General features: G+C 41.8%; 1 protein-coding gene across 3 annotated transcripts in view; it reads left to right on the top strand.

Annotated features, from left to right (window-relative positions):
• The first annotated feature begins 215 nt into the window (after positions 1-215).
• Positions 216-12,689, top strand: part of wdfy2 (WD repeat and FYVE domain containing 2) — a 70,691-nt gene continuing 58,217 nt past the window's right edge. For all 3 annotated transcript variants that reach the window (XR_011886355.1, XM_072260755.1, XM_072260754.1), the window contains exons 1-2: positions 216-286; positions 402-649. Coding sequence is in view for 2 of the 3 variants with exons in the window: in XM_072260755.1 (XP_072116856.1) it covers positions 513-649 (137 nt within the window). In the remaining variant the exon portion in view is untranslated. The remainder of the gene's footprint in view (positions 287-401; positions 650-12,689) is intronic.

Raw genomic sequence — 12,689 nt, 5'->3', positions numbered from 1 at the left:
TGGGAAAATAAGTTAGATCTTACAAGTAGTCTATCCCTTGGTATTCAGCAATGCATTTCATTTGCTGTTTGGGCTACGGGGGGTATAGTACAGAGAACATACCACAACACGCCTCACAGCTCCAGAGTGCTTGTGCTGGTAGTTAACTCTCGACAGCAACTTAATCCTTTGTGTAGTGTGACCGAAAAATTTACAGGGACACAGGGAAATAATGAGGGGCATTGAACTAATGGGAATCGTTCCCCCGAATGCCTGTATGGGTCAAATGGCGACTTTCTGTGTCAGTGTAGGTGGCATATTTAAATCACAAAAAAAGTCTTTATTTCTAAATAGAAGATAAAATAGGGTCCGTAGATTGACTGGATTCTGAGTTTAACAGACTGTGATTCCTCTATTTCTAGGGGAAACATTACTACGTTGAACTCGCCGGATTGATTTTCGTGCTGAACTGCGCCGCCGACTCTTGAGTCTGCGCAGTGGGGACTGTTCGGAGGGCGGTGAGTAGCATCACCATGGCGGCGGAGTACAAGTCGAAGGCGCTAACCCGCAGGCCTGTGCTGCTCAGCAAGATCGAGGGCTCTCAGGATGTAGTGAACATGGCAGCCATCATCCCCAAGGAAGATGGGGTTATCAGCGTCAGTGAGGACAGGTTGGTGGTAGGGCTGGCGGGAAGAGGGGGAGCGGCATTGGGAGTCAGTGGTGAGTGGGACTGGGGCTGGAATTGTGAGGGAGCTGGATAGTGGGGAGAGGTAAAGAGGGAGAGCGCGGCAGGCGGGGGTGGAGGGGCAAATCTGAATTGGGTAGTTACAGCGGGATATGGGGGACTAAGGCCTGAAGTTTGGGGGACTAACCTGTAAGTAGAGAATGAGGAGGGCTGGAGAGTAGGGGCAATAATGGGGGAGGTTGTGATATGCGATGTTAGTGGCTGTGTGCAGGCAGCTGTATTATGGGAATGATTCGGGATAGTCGTGATGATGTGGAGTCAAGGGTGCCAAAGACCCCAGTTTGATGGAACGGGTTGAAGACGAGAATTGAATTACAGTATTGGGGAGGACTGTTGACGAGTATTTGTCACTGGAGGAATGGGACACAGGAGTGCTGAGGCGAGAGAGGACAGGATACTTAGTAGAGAAAGGAGGATTGTTGACAGAGTAATGTACAAAACACTGAAAGAACCCAGCGGGTCAGGCAGTAACTATGGAGGGAAATGGGCAGTTGACGTTTTGGGTGAACACCCTTCATCTGGACCGAAGGAGTTCAGATAACCAGCAAGAGCTGGCATTTGATGGATGGATCCAGCTTGGGGCGCAGGGAGGTTACAGTTGGGGAGAGCAGGAATAGTGCCAGGAACTGGAGGACAACTTCTGTACATGGTGCTGGGAGTACTATGAGGATGTATTTTGTGGTGGTTGATAAAAACTGTAGAGAGTGTGATGGGAAGGAAGTTTGTTTTCTTCATCTCTTTGCAAGCTGAGGGTTGAAGGCAAAGTTAGGAAATGTATTTCAGTGCATCAAAGTGGAATTGGACAAGGGAAGGTTGAAATAAATATAAGAGTAGGTGAAGGATTGAAGAGGCTGTTCAAAATGGAACTGAATAAACAGAAGGGAGGAAATAAAACTGACTTCCTAAACTATTACATTTAACTGAATGTGAATGTATGTGGAATTGTGTAAGCAAGTGATAGGAAATGAAACACTAATGATAAAGCATTTTCAACAGAAACCGAAAGGTTGCCTTGTCTTCTGCTTCAGTTTACTGTACTTTGAGTTTTCAGAAAAAGGTTGGTTAATAGAAATACACATAAAAGTTGCTGGTCAATGCAGCAGGCCAGGCAGCACCTCCAGGAAGAGGTGGAGTCGACGTTTCAGGCCGAGACCCTTCGTCAGGACCTGACCTGCTGCCTGGCCTGCTGCGTTCACCAGCAACTTTTATGTGTGTTGCTTGAATTTCCAGCATCTGCAGAATTCCTGTTGTTTGAGTTAATAGAAATACTTTGATTTGTTGACCCCAAATGACCTTATTACATATAAAGCATTAGTTAAGTAAAATGTTGACTAGATTATGTACTTGCTGTTAAAACAAAATCACGTGTTTTTCCTAAAGGATTGTGCTCTCTGTCTGCTTTAGAAAATATAGCATTTTAAAAATTACAAATTAAATGATGTTCTAAATCTGCTGTACATGATGCCTGATTCCCAATCCCACTGCATACTGGATTCAAGTGACTGTCCGCTGTCTTCCACGTGGCAATACGGCACCTTGCCTCCAGCAATCCTCCTCTGCAGGAGTGGAGTTCAAAGGCAGGAGGAATGGGGAACTTGACCTCATCAGCTCTTCACCAAAACAAAATCATCTCAACCTCACTCACAGATTGCAGCATATGGGCAAAGCTTGCATATAAAATGGCTATCCTGCAGAGGCTGAGGTCCAGATTATTGTTGGCCAGATACTGCATTCTTTACTTGAAGGTCAGAAGTTTATTTATGTTTTCTTCATCAGTTTATTAAAATACATCATTTAAAAAAAATGGGGCATATTTGAGTATCTTTCCAGCTGTTTGTAGTATTCCTCTCTGTTACCTAAGTCGAAGTGGTCTGGGATTCTTCAGGAGTTGAATTAAGTGCTTCCTGAATCATCAGACTGACCTCTTGTACAAAGGGTCCTGGTTGTTGTGCCATGATGGGATTGGCCAAATTGAACATCCTCTTGCTGAATCTGATTTTTGGTTGTTTGACCTTTGTGTTTTTGGCAACAATTTTGTCAACACACTGCTTTGTCAGCCTTGTCTGGATCTTGTTAATGCATTGCTGCTGCTTGAAAGAAGTGTTGCATGTTGGAAATACTGTCTAATGTAATATAATAAGGAGTTGTTTTCCTGCACTTCAAAAAAAAAAGCCAATGACAATCATTATTTAAACATGGGAAGAGGAATCAGCCCTTTGAACTGGGTTTGTTAATTACGTACATCATGGTTGAATATAGGGAAAAGAAGGTAACTGCAAATGTTTTGAATTCAACAGAACTTTGTCCTGTTTCAGAGGGAAAGTCTGATGGCTAAAATCTATGTGAGAGCAGCAGAAGATGTTTGTTTTAAAGGGGGAAAAAAAGCAGATATAAAACCAGTTTATAGTTTTAAGTTCAGGAAAAGAAAGGAGGTCTTGTACAAGTAGAGGTAAAGAACAATATAAAGTGGATAGGAAAACTTTTTTTTTTGAAAAACATAAAACAAAGAAATTGGGCTGCATTTGACCGCCTGAGATTACTCTGTGATTCATTAAGCTGAAAGCTGATCCAGTCTTGGCCTGAATACCATTTTTCTCATGTCCTTTAATTCCCTTGAAATTTAAATGCCTGTTGGTAATTCTCTTGAATATATTCAGTAACTTTGTCACCTCAGTTATCTGAGTAGCAAATTCCAAAGAGCTGCAGATCTCTGAGAGAAGTTCCTTCTCATTTCCATCTGAAATGGGTGACCTCTAGTTCTATAACTCTGTCCCCTTTTTTTAGTTAACTTCACTTAGAAAGCATTCTTCGTTTCCACTCTAATAATTTGTCAGTTTCAGTAAAATCACTTCTTATTCTTTGAAATTCTGAGCATAAGCCCAACATGTTCAGTCTTTGTATGTCACTTTGTTTATCCCAGGAATCAATCTAGTGAAAGTTCTATGCTACCTTCAATGTGTGTACATCCTTCCTTAAATATGAAGATGAAATTTCCAGCTGTGAAGACCAACAGCATACCTCGTGTACCTGCATACAATAACTTTGTGTTGGATGTACCTCCCCTCCCTCCCCCATATTTCCTTGTGTTGCAACATTATATATTCTCAAGTTAAATCAGTTGTTCATTCTTCCTTCTAATATTGGTAACTAGATGTTTTTCTACATTACAATTTTTCAAATTTTTGTCCTGTTAAAACTTAAAAAACCAGGCTTTGGAAAGGAATGAGGAAAATCAGCTTGAAGAGCTGTTCAAAATTAACAAAATGTAGTTACAATCATGTTACATGATTAAGATAGGAAACAAGTATGGAGTTGGGAGCTTGCTAAAATTAACATAACCAAAATATTTTTGTAGAAATTAATTGTACTAAAGGACCTGGTAACAAATGGTTTCTGACTCAAGATTATGTAGAATATGCAGCAGATGAACTTACTATAATTTCCCCAACCTCTCCTTTCTAAGAATGTCTTTCCTAGAGTAGAAAATTGCAAATAACTTCCATATTTCAGAAAGGTGTGAGAGGGAAGAAGATTTTTGGCAAAGTCTATCACCTAAGTGTTGGCTCAAGTTAAATCGGTGCAACTGGAGGTAAATTATTAACCCGGCTAGGAAATTGTCCAAGAGGCAGGGGATGAGATAGGTTCTCAGATTGGCAGTAAATAATTTATGGTGCTTTGTAAAAAAAAATTAATGTTGAGATCGTTGCTGTTTGCTATTTTTGGTTTATGACTGATTAGTGGGATATATATCATGTCCATGGCACAAGAATTGTTGCTGCTACAAGCAGAATAGATGATAAATTACAAATATTGTCTTGAGTGAAAGAAAAACTTAGTTTCAATGTAGAAAGTGTGTGTTGTCCACATGGGTATCTGCCATTAAAATGGCAGAGTGAAAAATTGGCAAGGAGCTCAAAATTACAGGTCGAAGGAAATCCTGGAAATATCACGGACTGGAAGAGAAACTAATCGAAATGACTTTCAACCTTTATTGACAGCACCAGTATGTAAGGTGTAGAAGATGTGATGCAGCTACACAGAGCCCTGGTTATACCACACTTGAATATCGAGAGCAGTTCTGGGCAACTTGCAAAAAATAACGTTATTGACTTTGGTCCAATGTAGGTATACATGAGCGTACAATGAAAGATTATTCAATTGCGGGTTATGGTATCTGTTAAGTAAGTTGTTCTTTGGTTGAAGGTTTTGAGATTTTAAGGGAAACAAACTTGATTAGCTAGTTCACAAGCTTGGCCTGATTGTGAACTGAGGAAAAGAAAGCTGTAAATAATAGACGCCTGTAACATTTTTCTACAAATGACAATTGATGCATGGTCAATTTTGTCTTAAACTTTTGTATTTTTGGTAACCAAAGTGAGATTGGGATTGAGGAAAGGTGTTTATTTGGAAGGTTTCAGAACACTCAGGGACCAAACTGCTTATTTTGTTTTAGTGTTTCTATGATCTGGATGGACACCTTCCCATTCTTGAAGATGTCGATGGACATTTGGAGATCAAGTTTTAATTTTTCATGGATTGTGTTGGGAGGCTTTAAAATAAAGTGCTTGCCCCTGTAGGAGAGGGAGAGTGACTTCTCTTTTCACTCCATGCAAACATTTTCCTCTTAACCATAACAACCAAACCAGATTATCTGACAGCTTAATTTTTTTTCGTTTGTGGGATCTGGTTCCTTAAGGTTGTCATAGCCGGGGGAGACTTTGGGGATGAACTCCCACTACCTATTAAATGCTTCCAATGGCATGCGTCTCAAATAGCAACTGACAACCAAGTTCAGCTCTTGGCCTTCACATGTGGCAAAGGTACTCAGCCTGGCGGAACTGTTTCTATTGACAGGAGAAGGGGCAAAGGCAGGTTACTGGCACCTTGAAACCAGTCACTTTAGGCAGATAGGGTTTGTCATCCGGTGGTTTGCAGTTCAGCTAGGAGAAGGAAAACTCTAATCTCAAATCTCTGCTGCCTTGTGGCTATACCCACTCATGGGAAAGGCCTTTGGGAGTAAACCCTGCAGGGGAGGGGGGGGGGTGGGAATTGAAAGCTGGGATCCCTAAGGCAGTTAGGCAGTCCTACTGTGAGTTCAACGCTGACTGGTAACTCCTGTGCCAAACTATATCAGTCTCTGGTGTTCTTTAGGATTCATCTGCTGTATGGAGAGGGGAACCTGCTGCATGGGTAATAGTGTCCGTATTGTACTGTACTGGCTTGCATATCACTTGGACAGCTAGGACACAATACCCATTGTTGATCCCGACAAACTGAGGGTCTCAGGTGTGCGACCTCAGTTCTTGGGACTTTCCTGAAAAGTACAATGACAATGTTTCAAAGTAATTGAAAGTAAAGTTGGAGATGTTTTGAGAATTTGCTAAGATGTTATGTAAATTCATTATCTTTAAATTGCATTTTCCATGGACCTTACTGGAGGCCGTTGAACAAATAAATCGTAGAGCCCCTTGTAGAGATTTGCTTTGTCGTTAGCCATTGGCAAAGTTTCAGAAGACTTGAGAGTGGCTAATAGTGTTCCATTGTTCGAGGGTAGCAAGGACAGGGCAGGGAATGGCAGGCTGGTGAACTCGACCTTCGTAGGGAAATAGCTGGAGAGAATTCTGAGAAATGAGATCACTTCGATAGTCAAGGCCTGCTTAGGACTAATTAGATGGTTTGTGTGTGTGTGTCGGTCATCTCTGGAGAATCTTTTGGAGCTTTAGAAAAGGTAACAAAGGAGATAGATTAAGATAGGGTTGTGGATATTGTCTGTATGGTTTTGAGTAAGGTTTTTTTAAACGCGGTCCTGTGTGGACGGTTGATCTGGAAAGTTGTTCCATGGAATTCGGAAGTGTTTGTGAGGTGGATTCAAAATTGGCTCGATGATGGGAAGCAGTGGGTGATGACTGAAAATTGATTCTTTGTCTGGAAGCCTATGACGCGTGGTATGCCCCAGGGGTTAGTGTTGGGACCTCTATTTTGTTATTGATGTAAATGATCCTGATGTGAGTGTTCATGGTGTGATTAGCAAGTTGGCTGATGATGCTGAATTCGTGAGTCTTATTGACAGTGAAGCAGGTTACAATGAATTGAAAAGAGACCTTGATCAGTTATGGAGATGGGTTGAGCTATGGCAAATGAATTACAACTTGGAGAAGTGTAAGATGATGCATATTGGACAGGCAAACCAGAGACCTATATGTGAATGGTAGGAGACTGATGAGTGTTATGGAACAGAGGGAACTGGGCATGCAAGTGCCCAGTTTACAGAAAACCGCTGTGCAAATAGACATGGTGTTGAAGAAAGTATTCGATGTGCTGGACTTTGCAGTGCATTGAGTTTAGGAGCAGGGACATTATGTGGTAATTTTATAGGTTGTGGTGAGGCTGCACAAGTAATATTGTATACAGTCTTTGTTTCCTCTTATAGGAAAGATGTTGGCAAGCTGGAGAGGGTTCAGAAGAGATTTACAAGGATGCTGCTTTGACTAGAGGGCCTGAATTATAGTGGGAGGTGGACCACAGGAGAACAAAGGGGTTTGGATGAGATGAACGGTCATATTTTTCCCCCATGATTGGGTAGTCCAAAACTAGAGGACTTGGATACAAAATAAGAGAAAGAGATTTAAGAGACCAGGGAGATAGCCTTCCTGGTACAGAGGGCAATGAATACCTGGAATGAGCTGGCAGAATAGTTGACCATGGCGGGTACAACTGTATCATTAAGGAGACATTTGAATAGGTACATGGTGCGGTTGGGGGGGCTTCTGGCCAAACACAGGCAACTGAAACTTGCAAAGGGTTTGCTGTGGTCAGCATGGGCCAGTTGGGCTGAAGGGCCTGTTTTTGTTGTATTATTCTGACTCCAAGTACTGGGATATAGGAGTTGTCACTGTCTCCCTCCTCTTCTTGCCTGTCCCACCCATAGATTTAATGAGTTGGTTTGAAAACCTGTAGGCAGTTTGGCTGATTTCCTAAAGTGGAAACCTGATCCAAATGCAAGCAGTACCTTCGTCAGAAATGCAAAATATAAAAGCTTTGAAATTGTTTGGTTGTATTTTAATTGATTTATGTCAAGCCTAACAATTGCCAGAAGCATTGGTTGCAAACTTGGGTAGCTGATGGGCTCACCATAGAACTGGCCCAAATTTTGATTATTTCAATGTTTTCTAATCACGGGTGCACAGCTGCATTTAGTTTACTCAAATCATACGTTTTCAGCATTTCTAGTGGTAGATTGATAAAAATCCAAGTTTCTTTAAAACTGCATAATAGATTGTTGTTGCGTGGATGAAGTCACTGGAGAAAAGTACTGGCAGATATGAAGCAGCTTTATTCCACAAAACAAGAAGCAGCAGGCAACATAGAGCGATACTTTCGGTTGAAACATAAGACCATATGACAGGAGCAGAAGTAGGCCATTCGGCTCATCGAGTCTGCTCTGCCATTCAATAATGGGCTGATCCATTTCTTCCAGTCATGCCCACTCCCCTGCCTTCTCCCCATACCCTTTGATGCCCTGGCTAATCAAGAATTTATCTATCTCTGTCTTAAGTGCACCCAATGAGTTGGCCTCCACAGCTGCTCATGGCAACAAATTCCACAGAGTTACCACCCTCTGACTAAAGTAAGTTCTCCACTTTCAGTTCTAAATGGAGGTCCTTCAATCCTGAAGTTGTGCTCTCTAGTCCTCGACTCCCCTACCATGGGAAATAACTTCCCCATATCTAATCTGTTCAGGCCTTTTAACATTTGGAATGTTTCAATGAGATCCGCCTCTCATTCTCCTGAACTCCAGGGAATACAGCCCAAGAGCTGCCAGACATTCCTCATATGGTAACCCTTTCATTCCTGGAATTATTCTCGTGAATCTTCTCTGAACCCTCTCCAATGTCAGTATATCCTTTGTAAAATAAGGAGTCCAAAAATGAACACAATACTCCAAGTGTAGTCTCACAAGTACCTTATAGAGCCTCAGCATTACATCTCTGCTCTTATATTCTATACCTCTAGAAATGAATGCCAACATTGCATTTACCTTCTGTTCCACCGACTCAACCTGGAGGTTAACCTTCAGGGCATCCTGCACAAGGACTCCCAAGTCCCTTTGCACCTCTGCATTTTGAATTCTCTCCCCATCTAAATAACAGTCTGCCTGTTTATTTCTTCCACCAAAGTGCATGACTATACACTTTACAGCATAGTATTTCATTTGCCACTTCTTTGCCTATTCTCCTAAACTATCTAAGTCTCTCTGCAGGCTGTCTGTCTCCTCAGCACTACCCGCTTCTCCACCTATCTTTGTATCATCAGCAAATTTAGCCACAAATTCATTAATCCCATAGTCCAAATCATTGACATACATCGTAAAAAGCGGCTGTCCCTGCACCGACTCCTGTGGAACTCCACTGGTAACCGGCAGCCAGCCAGAATAGGATCCCTTTATTCCCATTCTCCATTTTCTGCTGATCAGCCAATGCCCCATCCATGCTAGTAACTCCCCTATAATTCCATGGGCTCTTATCTTGCTAAGCAGCCTCATGTGCAGCACCTTGTCAAAAGACTTCTGAAAATCCAAGAACACCACATCTACTGCATCTCCTTTGTCTACCCTGCTTGTAATTTCCTCAAACAAAAAATTGCAGTAGGTTAGTCAGGCAGGATTTTCCTTTTAGGGAAACAATGCTGGCTTGGCCTATCTTGTCATGTGCCTTCAAGTAATCTCATCCCTAACGATCTTTTCCAACAACTTCCCAAATATCTGCCTATGCCCAGCACTACACACATTTTATGTGCTGCTGATCAAAGAAAATTCAGGACAATTCAAACAAATCCATATTTCCAGTCTTCCCACCGTCGCAGCAAAACAAATATCAATCACTCTCTTATCCATGCAGTGTAATGTTGATTGGACTCGTGCATATGCAGACATCAGCTAGGTGCCTGTTTCCTGGTCTGTGAACCTATTGTTCGGAGCTGCATTAAAATCAAATCCACAATCCGTATTCAGATGTGAAGACTAGTGGCCGAAATTATCTGCCGTATGTAGAAACATCGAAAACCTACAGCACAATTCAGGCCCTTCAGCCCACAATGCGCTAAACTTAAAAATCGTTCTAACATAGTGCTGAACAATTTGTGTCAATTTATAGATATGTTGTTCTCATTGTTAGCTTCCCTTTTCTTGTGGCCACTTAGATTTTCAGTTCTCTACACACTTGCACTTTGTTGCCTTCTGTTGACTCTTCGGTTTACTTTTGCGTGCAATAAAGGAACAGCAGTTATAATGGGTGACTTCAATCTACATATAGATTGGGTGAACCAAATTGGTAAGGGTGCTGAGGAAGAGGATTTCTTGGAATGTATGTGGGATAGTTTTCTGAACCAGCATGTCGAGGAACCAACTAGAAAGTAGGCCATTCTAGACTGGGTATTGAGCAATGAAGAAGAGTTAGTTAGCAATCTTGTCATGCGAGGCCCCTTGGGTAAGAGTGATCATAATATGGTGGAATTCTTCATTAAGATGGAGTGTGATATAGTTAGTTCAGTAACAAAGGTTCTGAACTTAAAGAAGGGTAACTTTGAAGGTATGAGACGTAAATACTGGCAAATGTTACTTAAAGGGTTGACGGTGGATGTGCAATGGCAAGCATTTAAAGATCGCATGGATGATCTACAATTGTTCATCCCAGTTTGGCAAAAGAATAAACCAGGGAAGGTAGTGCACCTGTGACTGACAAGGGAAATTAGGGATAGTATCAATTCCAAAGAAGAAACATACAAATTAGCCAGAAAAAGCAGCACACCTGAGGACTGGCAGAAATTCAGAGTCCAGCAGAGGAAGACAAAGGGCTGAATTAGGAAGGGGAAAAAAGATTGAGAGAAAGCTGGCAGGGAACATAAAAACTGACTGTAAAAGCTTTTATAGATATGTGAAAAGAAAAAGATTGGTTCAGACAAATGTAGGTCCCTTACAGTCAGAAGCAGGTGAATTGATCATGGGGAACAAGGACATGGCAGACCAATTGAATAACTACTTTGGTTCTGTCTTCACTAAGGAGAACATAAATAATCTTCCGGAAATAGTAGGGGACCGAGGGTCTAGTGAGATGGAGGAAATGAAGGAAATGCATGTTAGTAGGGAAGTGGTGTTAGGTAAATTGAAAGGATTAAAGGCAGATAAATCCCCAGGGCCTGATGGTCTGCATCCCAGAGTGCTTAAGGAAGTAGCACAAGAAATAGTGGATGCATTAGTGATAATTTTTCAAAGCTCTTTAGATTCTGGTTTAGTTCCTGAGGATTGGAGGGTGGCTAATGTAACCCAGCTCTTTAAAAAAGGAGGGGGAGAGAAATCGGGGAATTATAGACCAGTAAGCCTGACATCGGTGGTGGGGAAACTGCTGGAGTCAGTTATCAAAGATGTGATAACAGCACATTTGGAAAGCAGTGAAATCATTGGACAAAGTCAGCATGGATTTGTGAAAGGAAAATCATGTCTGACGAATCTCATAGAATTTTTTGAGGATGTAACTAGTAGAGTGGATAGGGGAGAACCAGTGGATGTGGTATATTTGGATTTTCAAAAGGCTTTTGACAAGGTCCCACACAGGAGATTAGTGTGCAAACTTAAAGCACACAGTATTGGGGGTATGGTATTGATGTGGATAGAGAACTGGTTGGCAGACAGGAAGCAAAGAGTGGGAATAAACGGGACCTTTTCAGAATGGCAGGCAGTGACTAGTGGGGTACCGCAAGGCTCAGTGTTGGGACCCCAGTTTACAATATATATTAATGACTTAGGCGAGGGAATTAAATGCAGCATCTCCAAGTTTGCGGATGACACGAAGCTGGGCGGCAGTGTTAGCTGTGAGGAGGATGCTAAGAGGATGCAGGATGACTTGGATAGGTTAGGTGAGTGGGCAAATTCATGGCAGATGCAACTTAATGTGGATAAATGTGAGTTTATCCACTTTGGTGGCAAGAACAGGAAAACAGATTATTATCTGAATGGTGGCGGATTAGGAAAAGGGGAGGTGCAATGAGACCTGGGTGTCATTGTACACCAGTCATTGAAAGTGGGCATGCAGGTACAGCAGGCGGTGAAAAAGGCGAATGGTATGCTGGCATTCATAGCAAGAGGATTCGAGTACAGGAGCAGGGAGGTACTACTGCAGTTGTACAAGGCCTTGGTGAGACCATGCCTGGAGTATTGGAGAGAAGGCAGGTACAGGGTTCTGAGTTGGATGATCAGCCATGATCATACTGAATGGCGGTGCAGGCTCAAAGGGCCGAATGGCCTACTCCTGCACCTATTTTCTATATTTCTGTGTTTTGGTTGGTGGGTGTTTGCAGGATTACATGAATTTGTTCCACTGATGTTCTTTACAGCCAAAATGTTAATTTCACATCCTTTGCATTCCATCACCTTTGCAGATGAATCATAAAGCGTAGGAGGTCACCTGATTTAGTATGTTTGTACCAACTCCAAGATGTTGCTACAGTTTTTCCCAAAATTCCTGAATATTTCTGCTTTCCATGGTTTTGCTTAACCTTCATTTGGAAGTTGATAGTCTCCTTGTACCATATTTAACTGAAAACTAGCTAAGGGTTATTGCAGTCTTGTTTCTGAAGTAGAAAGTTATGGATTCATGTTCCACTCCAGATTTGTGTGTAATAATCTAGGTTGCCAAACTAGTTAAAATGAGATGCCAAACAGTCCCATTTCCATGAAGACCAAGTCATAGTGCCTTACAGCATTATTTTAATGAAGAATAGGGAAATTCCACCCCCTCCCCCCTGTGATTTCACATCTTTATTCCTCAATCAGCATCATTATTACTTTCTGGTCTTTACTGTCCATAAATGTACCACAGCATTTTATGTACTTTGCATCAGTGACCTTAATTAAGAGGTATTTTGTTGTCTGAAAGGTAAGTTGACCTAAAGTTGTGAAAGGTACCATATG

The sequence above is a fragment of the Mobula birostris genome, chromosome 6 (genome assembly GCF_030028105.1).
Source record: "Mobula birostris isolate sMobBir1 chromosome 6, sMobBir1.hap1, whole genome shotgun sequence".
Classification (NCBI taxonomy): Eukaryota; Metazoa; Chordata; class Chondrichthyes; order Myliobatiformes; family Myliobatidae; genus Mobula; species Mobula birostris.
Note: the sequence above shows the minus strand (reverse complement) of the source record. Positions and strands in the feature narration are given on the sequence as shown.